Source organism: Chanodichthys erythropterus, chromosome 2 (genome assembly GCF_024489055.1).
Source record: "Chanodichthys erythropterus isolate Z2021 chromosome 2, ASM2448905v1, whole genome shotgun sequence".
In the NCBI taxonomy this organism is placed as follows: domain Eukaryota; kingdom Metazoa; phylum Chordata; class Actinopteri; order Cypriniformes; family Xenocyprididae; genus Chanodichthys; species Chanodichthys erythropterus.
The window spans coordinates 38,100,100-38,114,971 of NC_090222.1; the positions used below are offsets into that span (position 1 = coordinate 38,100,100).

At 36.9% G+C, this 14,872-nt stretch overlaps 1 protein-coding gene across 3 annotated transcripts in view; it reads left to right on the forward strand.

Annotated features, from left to right (window-relative positions):
- The window catches only part of ago3a (argonaute RISC catalytic component 3a), a 54,231-nt gene that overhangs the window by 11,404 nt on the left and 27,955 nt on the right, over window positions 1–14,872 (forward strand). For all 3 annotated transcript variants that reach the window (XM_067411719.1, XM_067411701.1, XM_067411710.1), the window contains exons 2-5: window positions 11,165–11,336; window positions 11,414–11,534; window positions 12,488–12,696; window positions 14,180–14,316. In XM_067411719.1, the coding sequence (XP_067267820.1) occupies window positions 11,165–11,336; window positions 11,414–11,534; window positions 12,488–12,696; window positions 14,180–14,316 (639 nt within the window). The remainder of the gene's footprint in view (window positions 1–11,164; window positions 11,337–11,413; window positions 11,535–12,487; window positions 12,697–14,179; window positions 14,317–14,872) is intronic.

Below are 14,872 nucleotides of genomic sequence, written 5' to 3' on the forward strand. Positions count from 1 at the left end.
ATATCGCGTTCAATATCGACGGCGATTCATATCGATATTGAACGCGATATTGCGTGGCTTATCCGTGAACTACGGCTCTGTCTATTAAATGCCGTTTCATTTGAAAGCAGGTGATGGCGATTTAGCGGCAATCAGGGAACCGGCTTTACTGACGAAATGCGCGTGTCAAAAGCATTCCATATATCGCCAAGCCCTATAAAGAACAACAGATAACACTTTACTCTATTTAATGCATTAACTAAGATTGAGCAATAGATACATTTGTTACAGAAAGTGTTATTTTTTGTTAATGTTAGTTTAGAAACACAACTGATCATTGTTAGTTTTATCTTAGGTCCATTAAAGAAGTTATTTTGATTTTAGTAATGTTATTAAATAGTAACTAAGAAATTAACATTAATTAATACTTTATAAGTATTTTTATTGTCAGTTTAGTGATAATGAATTAACATGTTAACTAATGAAGCTGTATGTTTTACTGAACAATAACAAATAATCAGAACATTTCTAATCATTAGGGCATGTTGTAGACCAGATTAAAATGTTTAGGTTTGAAAATAAATATCCTTTTAAGTCTTTTTTAAGTATTCAGTATTTGGTGCTGTGATGAACAACACTGAGACTACAAAAAAATGAATGACTGTTTGAAGCAATTTAAAAACTTCACTAGCGCAGTTACTTTGTTTGCACAGTTTCCGGGGTAACCGCTGCACGCTGCTGTTCCATCAGCGCCCTCTGCTGTCAGAGAGTGAACGCGCACTTTCATTCAGCTCGTCTCTTTCACTCGTTCCGCCATGTGCCACATTCATGTTGGGATTGTTTACATCTGAGCGCGTGTCCTTTTGACGCAGAATACAGCGGTGTTGTGCATTTTATACGGTTGATGGGTAAAGTATTCTTAATTGCCTTATAAAAAAAATTAATTATTGGTAATAAATTATTATTTACGGTATTCTGAAGTGCCCACAATTACAATATCGTGCATATTCATTACCGAATATCGGCACAAGTCTAAAATATATACATAGCTTTATTTTTATTTCAGTTTAAATTTTAGTGCTTAATCTTTTTTTTTTTTTTTTCAGTTTGTTCCCAAGGCAACATTTCAGATTTTAATTTTAAGTTTAAAGGGTTAGTTCACCCAAAAATGAAAATTCTGTCATTAATTACTCACCCTCATGTCGTTCTACACCGGTAAGACCTTCCTTCATCTTCAGAACACAAATTGAGATATTTTTGATGAAATCCGATGGCTCAGTGAGGCCTGCATTAACACTCTCTGCCCAGAAAGCTACTAAAACATATTTAAAACAGTTCTTGTGACTACAGTGGTTCAACCTTAATATTATAAAGTGACTAGAATACTTTTTGTGCAACAAAAATAACAAAATAGCGACTTTATTCAACAATATCTATTGATGGACGATTTCAAAACACTGCTTCATGAAGCTTTGAAGCTTTACGAATCTTTTGTTTCGAATCAGTGGTTCGGAGCATGTATCAAACTGCCAAAGTCACATGAACTATTGAACGAAGCCTCGTTTACTGAAATGATGGGATTTTGGCGCTCCGAACCACTTATTCGAAACAACAGATTTATAAAGTTTCGAAGCTTCATGAAGCAGTGTTCCAAAATGCCTATCACTAAATATTGTGGAATAAAGATGCTATTTTGTTATTTTTGGCGCACAAAAAGTATTATCGTCACTTTATAATATTAAAGTTGAACCACTGTAGTCACATGACCTGTTTTAAATATGGTTTTAGTAGCTTTCTGGGCATTGAAAAAGGGAGTGTTATTGCTGGTGATGCAGGCCTCACTGAGCCATCAGATTTCATCAAAAATATCTTAATTTGTGTTCCGAAAGATGAGCGAAGGTCTTACGGGTGGACGACATGAGGAAGACATAATTAATTTTCATTTTAGAGAGAACTAACCCTTTAAGTTTTCTAACTGATATTTATATTTTTATTTCAGCCTTTGTTTCAATTCCACAAAAAAAATATTTTTAATAGTTTTATTTTTAATTTTGTTGTGACAATTTTACTTGAAACTTCTTTTATTAAGAGTGCATTTTTTTGCATGTTGAATTTTGAGCTTGCAGCTGATTCGTGTGGTTATTGGATGTTGATGACGTGCTTGCGGCCTCTTCTAGTGTAAACACAGCGTTACTTTGCAAACATGCAGTCGCTGCTCACAGTTTTCACCACAGTGTGAACGAGCTCTTGCATTAATGATTCAGAGGACCGACTGCACTAGAGCAGCTCAGCTGAATGATGAATTGCTCTTAATCACTCTTATGCTTTCCTTTTTAGGGGTATTAATATTTTTTCCTTCATTTGCTTGTTTGATCGTTGTCCTCTTTAAAATTACAGGCTGCATCTGATGCTGTACTCGCTGTAAATGTCTGTCTCCATGGCCACCACATGGTCACTTCTTGCCCGCTTTAGTCCCTGTTTATGGGTCACCTGAGGACAGCGATGGTTTTGCCAGCAATAAGGAGCGGAGATTGGAGTAATCAAATCGCTCCCGGCCCTCCTCTCCCAGGCTGCTTTCTCCTCTCTTTATTAGGATTTTGTGGGCTTCTGTATTGTTACATCGGGTGTTTTTGTCCATGCAAATAAGAGTCATCAAGATTTTTGGATTTTTTGCATGCCAAAAACGGGCTGTCTCTGCCCAAATTTTACAGGCATTTTGATGACAGGATGTTGGAATTACGGAGTAATTTCCGACGATCTCATGTTTTCAGAACATAATGACCTGAACTTTGACAGCGAACTGTAACCATGATGCAATAGCGATAGGCAGATATGTAGGTTAAGCTGATTTGTTGTTATTGGAGATGTAACAATGGTGTCAAGTGTTCAAATAAACATTCAGAAATAAATGAATACAAATGTAACCGTGTATTCAAATTGTGTACACTTTAAAATTAAATGCATCAATCACAATTCAGTGACCAAACTGAACAGAGTAAAGAAATGTATTTGCATTGACTTGTGCACGGACCTTAAAGTTGACTCAAACCTTTTTCCCAGCTGTGATAGTGTTTCAGTCCTCATTAAATTTTTTAAGAAGCCAATTTATTTTTAAAATACAATTTTTATTTCTCTAAGAAATATATTACTATTGTTGCACTGAAAATAAAAATACTTCATAATAATTATATTCATTATTTTTTTTTAAGTTTAAATATTATATTAATTATTAGGGGTGTAAGGAGTCTTGAGTGTATGAGAACAAGACGAGATTTTTACAGTATTTTTAAGAAACCCTCAAGTGGATTTAAATCTTTAAACTAATCATCTTGAAATTAATGTCATTTCAGTTCTACTTTCTGAGTATGAATTATCATATGCAGTAAAAGACAACAATACACAAAGCATTGTAAAAGGTTTTGCCTCAAACTCAACTGACTGGCTTCTCTCCTGTATTTCATACGAGTCTCTTCAGACCTTACTGTACATGATTTATGAGCTTCTACAACTTTTGACCTCCTAACTGAACTCCTTTCCACAAATTGATCATAGAAATAAAACCAGCATAAATGAAAATAAGTTTTCTCTTAGTCTTAAGTGCAAACAATAAGTACAACCGTAGTCAAAGTACTCCGTCAATATTCACAGTGCAAATAGAGACCAAAATTTTCGTCAAGCATGATACAGATCTGAAAGATGATTGCAACTACACAGCCCAGCCTAAGATAGCTTTCTTATTGGAAGATATTTGCATGCATCAGGGAGCCGCTTTCAAAATACAGGGTATTGAAATCACATTTGAATGCAAGCTTTCGCTTTCGAAAATTTATCAGTCACTTTGGCTTTGTTGTACCACAAATCCTCCGCCATGGTCTTGTCAGTCATCTCATCACTTACTCTCGTCAACTGATCAGTGAACTCTGATTCCTGCTGCTCTACGTATGACTCTGCAGCTTGTGTTGGATGATCTGGATGGAATTGAAGCAACCGAATTAAATGGTTTTTATTTCTATAAAAAGCAAAACGAAAGTGGAGGCATAATGTAAATTTAGTGGTGGCATATTATATCCTAATTTTACCCTTCACCCTCAATATCGTGAGACAGCTTTTCACAACATTTTAATCTCGTGGCACGAGATCTTGTCACACCCCTATTAATTATTGATCCTTTATGTTATTATGAGAAGTAATTAAAGGATTAGTTCCCTTTAAAATTAAAATTACCCCATGATTTACTTACCCTCAGGTGCACGGAAACCACCAGTTTGAAGCTCAAGAAAGTGCATCCATCCATCATAAACGTTAATAAAGGCCTTCTGAAGCGAAGTGATGCTTTTGTGTAAGAAAAATCCATATTTATCCACATAGTTGCACTTTATTCGTAAGTTGAATATGGAAGGTGGTCTGGCGGAAGCTAGATATTTAACTTTATATCTTGGTAAATATGGATGTTTTTTTACACAAATGCTTCAGAAGAGCTTTATTTACCCAAGAGCTGTGTGGAGTCCGTTTATGATGGATGGATGCACTTTTTTTGAGCTTCAAACAGGAAGTTTCTGTGCACTGCCATTATAAAGCTTGGGAGCATCAGGATGTTTATTAATATAACTCTGATTGTATTTTGTCTGAAAGAAAGTGGTCATATACACCTAGGGCCCTATAAAATCTGTTTTATTTTTTCCCAAATTCCGTTTTTTCCGTTTGAATTTTTCTGGATTCTGTTTTTTTTTTTTTTTTTTCCATTTTAATGGTTAAATTAAATTTTAGTAATCAAAAAGCATGTCTAATTTATTGAAATAATGAATCTTGTCCAATTTACCAACAATTTAATAAAAGTTGAACAAAAAATTAAATTTTTTAGGGCCCTATAATAAACGTTTTATTCTTTCCCCTCAAATTTTATTTTTACCAAATTCTGTTTTCTGGATTCTATTTTAATGGTTTAATTCCATTTTAATAATAAAAAAGCATGTCTAATTAATTGAATTCTTAAAAACAACAATATTAATTAATTAAAAAATATATTTTTATGATTTTTTTTTTTTCTTCAGAAGTTCTGTTAAATTTTTCTGGCAATCAAATGAATGCAAATTAAACTTTTTTTGTCAAACAATGTGCTGCACAACAGAGCTTTACTGTTAAAATTAAAACATGGAAGAATCACAGATTGTTTAAAAATATATTTTAATAATTTATTATACAATTTATCTAAATTCTACTGTACAACAGTAATGTTTCTGTCAAGTTAAATCAAACTTTTATCTTGACGGTTTTACCCAGAGCTTTGAGTTTCTCTGTGTTTATGATGGTAGTTTTCTCAAACGAAGCAGTTAAATGCTGATGAAGTGACTTTCAGAGCAGCTCTGGAGATGAATTTGTGCGTTCATATAGTGAGACGACAGAGGACGAAAACACCGCGAGCGTCGCATGTGCTTCAGTGTGCGTGCACCCGCGCGAATGTGTGAGGCGGTGTGAGGTAAATGAAACTGCGCTTCATTCATTTCAGAGGCACACAGGCATGCAGGATTCATGTTTAAATAGTCTTTTTGCGGTTTAATATTCAGTCACTAGTCTATATCGCGATTTAATTTACGTGTACTGACCTGCTTTTAATTCATTGATCAAAAATTTGACAAATTCCGTGACATTCCGCGTTATGTAGTAAATTACGTTTTTATGACTGGATTCTGCGATCACGGAATAGGGGGCCCTATACACCTAGGACGGCTTGAGGGTGAGTAAATCATGGGGTAATTTTCATTTTAAAGTGAACTAATACTTTAATAGGAAACATATTTGTTGAGTTGGTTCTGCCTATACTATAGAGAAACTAGTTTATTTCTTTGTATCAAAATACCGGTATATTTGTCATGCTTATGTGACGTCCATTATGCACAAAAGCTTATTCGAGTGACGATTTCTTACAGCAGGCCTATTCTGATCTCTAAACACTTCATTCTTGTTTTCTCTCCCTCCTTTATCTGAGCGGCCTTGGCGCTTGACTATGTTTCCCTCTCAACGGAGATGACGCTGTAGCCCCGTGAGCTAGTGAGTGTGAGCGGTGCACGTATGCTCGTGAGTGGGCGGCGGTGGGAAAATAAGCTCTGCCCTGAGACCAGAGTCAAGGAAGTGTGGCGTAATGACTCATTCGTAGAGTACAGTGTGGTTGCATGTGCGGAGGATGAAAAGCATCGTCCTCTGGCCTCGCTGCCTCCTCTTCCACCCACTCCGAGCGTGGCTCAGACATTTCCCAAGATCCCAGTCACCCACTTATGCCTGGGTCTGAATCCAAATGTGTCCGGTAGAGCCGGACACGAGTCTGCGTTTGGTGTAGAATCAAATCGTTATCAGTCTGCTGGAGGCAGAGGGTGATTTCCATGACAAAGAGACAATCGTCTGGAGTTTCAGACCCCCCTGTTCGTCTGGCTGCGTGTGAAAGGTTGGGGTCCCTCGGAGTGGCCTGTGTCTGCTGTAGGAGGCCCACCAGGTGAAAAAGGGAACCAGCTTCCTGAAAGAGCAGCCATGGAACAGTGAGCGCCCACTTTTTCAGCTGCCTTCCTTACGAAAGCATTTTTCCTGTGCATTTGAACCTAACAGATCCGAGATGAATCGCAACATTTGATTCAAGGCTAAAAAGCATTTGTTAGAAAATAAGACTCAATATATTGAATCAATATCAATTTTATGTAATTGAATAAAAACAATTGTTCAATATATACCTTCACTATATGAATTTAATTGATGGTATTACAATGTATGTGAAGTTTATTCATTGTATGTTTGAAACTTTTCAAATGTTTTTGGAATATTTCAGTTTCACCAAACTTGGCTAATTTATTTATTTAGCAGATCTAAATGTAAATGCATTTTTAATGATTGATTTTTGTGCATATCAAGACGAAATGTACACTAACTCTAAAAAGTTTGAAGTTAAAGTCTCTCAGGAAGGCTGCATTCATTCACTACAAAATTCAAATCGCAAATAATATTGTGAAATATTATTACAAATTTAAAACACCTGTTTTCTATGTGAATATATTTTAAAACGTAATTTATTCCTGTGATCAAAGCTGAATTTTCAGCATCATTACTACAGTCTTCAGTGTCACATGATCCTTCAGAAATCATCGCGATTAATCGGTTGCAAAAAAAAGTCTGTGTTTACGTAATATATATGTGTGTGTTCTGTGTATAATAATTATGTATATATAAATACACAAACATACAGGTATAAAATTTAGAAATATATGCATGTATTATAAATATATATATTTATATATATATATATATATATATACATATATTACATATAAACATAAATATTTTATATATAAATATAAAATTTTTCTTAAATGTATACATGAATGTGTGTATTTATATATACATAATTATTATACACAGAACACACCTATATATTATGTATAAACAGACTTTTATATTGCAAACGATTAATCGCGATTTATCGTTGCAGCCCTAATTCTAATATGCTGATTTGCTGCTCAAGAAATGTTTCTGATGATAGAAAAGTTTGAAAGAACAGCATTTAATTGAAATAGAACATTATAAATGTATTTACTCTCACTTTTGATCAATTCAGTACATCCTTGCTGATTAAAACTGTTTATTATTTAAAAAAAAAAAAACTTTCTGACCTTAAACTTTTGAACTGTATCATTTTAAGGTAAATAAAAATGACCGCAACCTAAAGAAAGATGAGTAATGATTATTTTGTAGCAAACCTCTTCTTCATGTTGGGTTTGTCGTGAAGGGTTTATACGTTATCGCTAAAAATCAATTTCTCTGTTGGGTTTTTCTCCTGGAAGCCCACGGTTGCGCTCTATTACACACACCAGCTAATGATTCAGTCTGACCTTCGCCAGATTCTGTGAGTGATTCTTGTTTTTCTAGCTTTTTTTAAAACGTGACTCTGCTCTCTTCAGCTTTGAAGACTGGCCTCTTGAGCAGCGGTTATGAGTCAAACCGGGATGAATCACTCTCAGCCTGACATTCGTTTAGCACAGACAGATCTCGGAGGCCATTTGTTGGGTAATGCCGGACTGAACCTTCGGTAAACTTCTACTCGTTACCAGAATCTTGTTAGATGGTGCTGCAGAAGCCAGACGGCTTGCGTTTTGACGCATTGGGTTGTCATCTTAAAGGAGAAGCGTGTCATTTCTGCTAGTGGTATAAAATGGAATTGCAAAATTAATGATGGCTTCCATTCAGGTTTACCAAAAACTCCCTTTGTTTGGACAAACTGCTCCAAATTTGCACCATTTATTGAACTAGAACATGTTGGACCATTTAACCAAACACTCAGTGTTGTTGTAGTTTTGAATTTTGTTGTATTTTGTATTTTTATTCATAGGTTTTTATTATCTTTTTGATCAGTTTTCAATTTGCACTTTTTATTTTTGTATTCTTTTTTATTCTCTTATTTTAATGTTTTAAATCAATTAAAATCCTCTTTTTTGATCACTTATGTAAAGTATAAATTACTGTTGTATATAAAATATGATATATAAATTAAACATGTCTTGCCTTTTTAATTGAGCCTTCATTGCTTTTCACTGTTTGACTGTTAGTTTTTGTTGGTTTTCAGTGTCTTGCAGTGTTAAAATTGAAGTTCATGCATTTACCTAAAATGTTGTACTAATTTGTCCGGCCTATTGATATCCATGGAGAAATATATGGAGAAAACATGTGATTACTGTGGGTTGTATAGCATACTTCTGTATGTTTAAGTATCATATGCAGCACATTAGACACACTTTAGTTGCGTCCCAAATGACTTAGTGCACAAGTACATAGCATATATGTACTCTTCCATGTAATGTTATAAGGTTATTTTCATTCAACATGTCTAATAGTTCCTCCCCCTCCACTACGTCATTACAGCTTGTGACTGTTGTGCATAAAGTGTCCAACATTCCACACTTCATTTTTTCCGTTAATTTAGTGCATCATCCGGGTATTTAAAGTGTACTTTTTCTTTTTGGAATTTTCTGTGTGAATGCACTATACACTAGAATAGTGTATAAGTATGCAAATTGGGATGCACCGTTTGTGATGTTTGTTGTTTTGTATTGTTTGTTGTTGAATTGCATCTAGTGGTGGGGTTGCGAATTGCAACCAACGGCTCACCCCTCTATTTCGAAGCACATAGAGAAGCTACGGTGGCTGACACGGGACAAAGATGCTGTTGTTTGAGAGAGTAGAGAAGCCAGACAAGCAAACGCGCTCTGTAGAGCAGTTTGTCCGTTTAGGGCTACTGTAGAAACATGGCGGCGCAGAATGGTGACATCCTAAATGAGAAATGGCTCATTCTAAGGTAATAAAAACATAACGCTTCATTATGTAAGGTCTTTATACACCACTGAAAACATAGTTATGTATGTTATATTGCATTTCTGTCAATAGATCCTCCTAAATATTACACACTGGACCTTTAAAATTTCATATGTTGTGTATCTAAAACTAAAGTTATTATTGGAGTTATTCCAATAATACATTTTCATTAACTGAAATAAAATAACAACTAAAAAAAGATGTTGTTAACAGTTGTGATGTGAAGTTAATGTATAGGGGCATAAAATATTGGGAAATTTATGAAGGAAATAAAGGAAAATTATGTATATTATGTTTATGTTCTGGAAATATATTTGAGAATATATTTGTAAATGCATTTGGACATTGCTGGCTTGTCTTAGCCTTGGTCTTATCTCTCTGAACATGACACATTACATGCATATATCAAAATGGATTGGTAAATGGTCCCATTACGTGATATGCAGATCTATCATGCATATTCAATAGTCAGCTTATAGTCTGTTTGTATCAAAGTTTTGATTTATTCTTAAGGTACCAGAGTTTATATCTTATCAAATTGGATTTATTGGTATTGCTTTGACCCATCTTCACACAATTAAGCTGGCAAAGGAAGTACACATCATCTTTAACTTCTCTATATTGATGAAATCTTACCACTGCCCATGCAGGTGAGAGAGTTATTTGAAGTGGCCGGATATGTGTGTGCCATGAGGATCAGTTTAATACAGCTTGATGTTAGAGCACAAAAGTGTTTCATGGGTCAGACATCCCATTTCTGAGAATGGCAACATTTGATTCATTGAGCATCACCGGCATCTGTTTATTGTTTTTTCCCTACCTCCTCCACAAAATTGCTGAATTCTGTTTTTCTTCTCACAAGGCCCACGAGTGGAAGTTGTCTGCTGATGAATCTGCCCTAGGCGTCTCACAGTCAGGGAACCATTAACTGCAATCACTGTCAAACTCAGTCATGAAGCCGGTATTAAATTTTCAGCATCTCTCTGTAGGCATCATCTGTCTGTTGAGAGCAATGGCTTCGTCTTCGCCACTTGCACACAGCTTTCAGACCTCGTATCTTTCCCAATTTGTACTGAAATGGTGCCGGTGCTCAGCAAGGGGATCTGTGAAACTCAGAACCAGAACCGACCAACGTTTCCACTGACTTGAGGGCCGAACGATGGTGTAACTGGCTTTACCTGACTGTAGTTTGCCCATAAATAAACACAATTTATCACTATTTTTTATTTTTTCAAGTCTTTCTCATTGTTTTGAGAACTTATTTTAACATAGAATGTGATTTGATTTAGCATCTTTGTCATTACAAGCTAGCTTTGAAAATGTATTATTATTGTTGTTTATTATATAATAAAAATCATAATAATTGTCATTATTTATTATAATATTATATTATAATATTTTTATGTTATTGTTTTTATTATTACTACTACTATTTAAAATAATTAGCGTTATTAAATATATTATTTAATAATTATCATTATTAGTTCATGATAAAATGTATTATTTAATTTAATAAAATGTATTATTTATTACTTATTTATTAATATAAACATTATTATAAAATGTATGATAATTATTAAAGACTGGTTGAAGTAGCAGTGCAACAAAAATAGGAGCAGGGTTTCCATCAGCTGAAGGTGTGTTGCATCAGGCGCTTGAAGTGTCGACACATTCGTTCATTATATAATCGCAGTGATTTGGCTTTGTACCATGTGGTGTAATTTTGTGGTGTTGTTTTGAAAGCTGTACTTCATTGAGGACACATGCACCTCGCCTGCCCAGTTACGTTATAGTTTGGTGAAACACTGTCTGTCTTATTCTCTCCTTCTCACTTCAGGAGCCGTTGGGGCCCAGTCCCTGTTCTCCGTGCCACGGAGGCCCGGCTATGGCACCATGGGGAAACCCATCAAGCTGCTGGCCAACTGCTTCCAGGTGGAGATCCCCAAGATGGATGTCTACCTGTATGAGGTCGACATCAAGCCTGAGAAGTGTCCACGCCGTGTGAACAGGTGGGATGTTTGGAGAACTGCTCAAAGTTTATGAGTGACTCCTGTAGACGCCCTCCTGATGAGTGTTGTCTGTGCAGGGAGGTTGTGGACTCCATGGTGCAGCACTTTAAAGTCACCATCTTTGGGGATCGAAGGCCAGTTTATGATGGAAAGAAAAGTCTCTACACCGCCAACCCACTGCCTGTGGCACCCGCTGGGGTAAGGAAAAACCCGCTCTGTTTAAAAACATAGTGAGCCGCCCACTTTTGCACTCTGTTTGGATGCACAAATTATCCAATGACACGTTCTGTAGGAAATTTGCACATTAAAATCGTCATGATATCCTAGGACTGCACAATTAATCAAAATAAATCTGAAATCTCGATATGTGTGATTATCCATCTCTTCAACTGCTCTAAGTCAGCCATCTTCCCAAACTTGAGAAGCGCTTATCAACAACCTGGGGAACACCAGGATGCACTATGGGAAGAAGGCAAGCCGGCGGAGGCAGTGTGATGCTTTGGGCAATGTTCTGCTGGGAAACCTTGGGTCCTGCCATCCATTTGGATGTTACTTTGACACGTACCACCTACCTAAGAACTGTTGCAGACCATGTACAACCTTTCATGGAAACTGTATTCCCTGGTGGCTGTGGCCTCTTTCAGCAGGATAATGCTCCTGACACAAAGCAAAAATGGTTCAGGAATGGTTTGAGGAGCACAACAACGAGTTTGAGGTGTTGACTTGGCCTCCAAATTCTCCAGATCTCAAGCCAATCGAGCATCTGTGGGATGTGCTGAACAAACAAGTCCGATCCATGGAGGCTCCACCTCGCAAATTACAGGATTTAAAGGATCTGCTGCTAACATCTTGGTGCAGATACCACAGCACACCTTCAGGGGTCTAGAGGAGTCCATGCCTCGACGGGTCAGGGCTGTTTCGCAGCAAAAGGGGACCAACACAACATTAGGAAGGTGGTCATAATGGTCAAATTGTGCATTTGCAGTCCTACTACAAATAAGCTATAAATAAGCCCCAAGTTTTTCCCCAAATTGTGCAGACCTATGTTATTCACGTTAGATGTGATCAAAGAATTTTACATTGACATACCCATTGTCCACTCTTCTTTTTTTTTGTGTGTTGTTGCAATACTTTTTGTTATGTGTCCACAGGTGGATCTGGATGTTACTCTGCCAGGGGAAGGGGGCAAGGACCGACCCTTTAAAGTCAGTATTAAGTTTGTGTCCCTGGTGAGCTGGCACCTGTTGCACGAGGTACTAACTGGTCGCAGTATGTCAGAGCCCTTGGAGCTGGACAAGCCAATCAGCACCAACCCAGTTCACGCTGTGGATGTGGTTCTACGGCATCTGCCCTCCATGAAGTGAGTGTGTATCTCAGAATGTCTCACGCACAGACAAACATTAGCTGGTCACCCTGACACTCCTACATTTACAGTTCAGATCATATATTTTATTGTTAATCTGTGACCCAAGAACTATTTGAACACTGTGCATATGTCATTGCATTTGATAAAATATCAACGCAAGTGGCTTCAGCAAACAAATTATGCTTGAAGGTGCCCAAGAAAAAGTTTTTACAAGATATAATATAAGTCTAAGGTGTCCCCTGAATGTGTCTGTGAAGTTTCAGCTCAAAATACCCCATAGATTTGTTTTAATTCATTTTTTAACTGCCTATTTTGGAGGATCATTAACTATGCACCAATTCAGGCGGCGGCCCCTTTAAATCGCATGCTCCCCGCCCTCCGAGCTCTCGACTACAATACATTGCATTTACAAAGTTCACACAGCTAATATAACCCTCAAAATGGATCTTTACAAGATGTTCGTCATGCATACTGCATGCATGCGTCGGATCATGTGAGTATAGTATTTATTTGGATGTTTACATTTGATTCTGAATGAGTTTGATAGTGTTCCGTGGCTAAAGCTAACATTACACACTGTTGGAGAGATTTATAAAGAATGAAGTTGTGTTTATGAATTATACAAACTGCAAGTGTTTAAAAAATGAAAATAGCGACGGCTTATTTGGATGTTTACATTTGATTCTGAATGAGTTTGATAGTGTTCCGTGGCTAAAGCTAACATTACACACTGTTGGAGAGATTTATAAAGAATGAAGTTGTGTTTATGAATTATACAGACTGCAAGTGTTTAAAAAATGAAAATAGCGACGGCTCTCTTGTCTCCGTAAATACAATAAGAAACTATGGTAACTTTTAACCACATTTAACAGTACATTAGCAACATGCTAACGAAACATTTATAAAGACAATTTACAAATATCACTAAAAATATCATGATGTCATGGATCATGTCAGTGATTATCGCTCCATCTGACATTTTTCGCTTTTGTTCTTGCTTGCTTAACTAGTCTGATTCAGCTGTGCACAGATCCAGACGTTAATACTGGCTTGTCTAATGCTTGAACATGAGCTGGCATATGCAAATATTGGGGTCATACATATTAATGATCTCGACTGTTGCGTCACAGTCGGTGTTACGTTGAGATTCGCCTGTTCTTCAGAGGTCTTTTAAACAAATGAGATTTATATAAGGAGGAAACAATGGTGTTTGAGACTCACTGTATGTCTTTTCCATGTACTGAACTCTTGTTATTCAACTATGCTGACGTAAATTAAATTTTTGATTCTAGGGCACCTTTAAAATTGGCATTAAATGGAAGTTGTGATCGACTTTACTCTTTCAAAAGTGACAGTAAAGACATTTATAGTGTTACTAAAGATTTGGTTAGGTTTAGTGGATGCATGGAGTCCCCTCAAGTTCATCCATGTGTCACTAAATCCCTAATATATAACATTCTGTGATTGTTTCTCTCAGGTACACACCTGTGGGCCGCTCATTCTTTTCTGCCCCGGAGGGCTACGACCATCCTTTGGGTGGAGGCAGAGAGGTGTGGTTCGGCTTCCACCAGTCTGTTCGGCCAGCCATGTGGAAGATGATGCTCAACATTGACGGTGCGCACCCTTTGAGTTTCCTGACGAGGCTTAGCCGGGGTGGACAGCATGTGTGTTAGCACAGAGTGTGGGAACTGTTCACACTGTTGCCGTGGGGATGAAGGGCTGAAAGATGGCGGGTGGGGGTTTGTTTGATTGAAGGGGGGCGTTAAATGAGTCTCACTCTCTCTCTCTCCAAGTTCACCAGTTCTGTGTCTCTCAGTCTGCATGTTTCCCGCTCTCTTAGTCTCTCACAAGTCAATTGGTTGCATCGCCTGCTCCTCCCCCTCCTCACTAAAGGGCAGGGAAAAGTCTAACCGTCTGAAATCATCTCTCCTTTCACTGGCTCATTGTAACACTCATAATGGAGTGAATGGGCTCAGAAAGAGCGCGAAAGACCGTCTTTGAGTTCACATTAACATTTGTGTTTGTTTTCTCACTGGACTAATAAAGAACAACATCTTTAACTGGACCAGATATTTTAGTACGCTGAAAGTTTTGTGAAGTGGGGGAAAAAAACATAAAGATAACACCCAATTCAGGGCTTTATCAATTAGTTTTTTCTTAATAAAGGGAA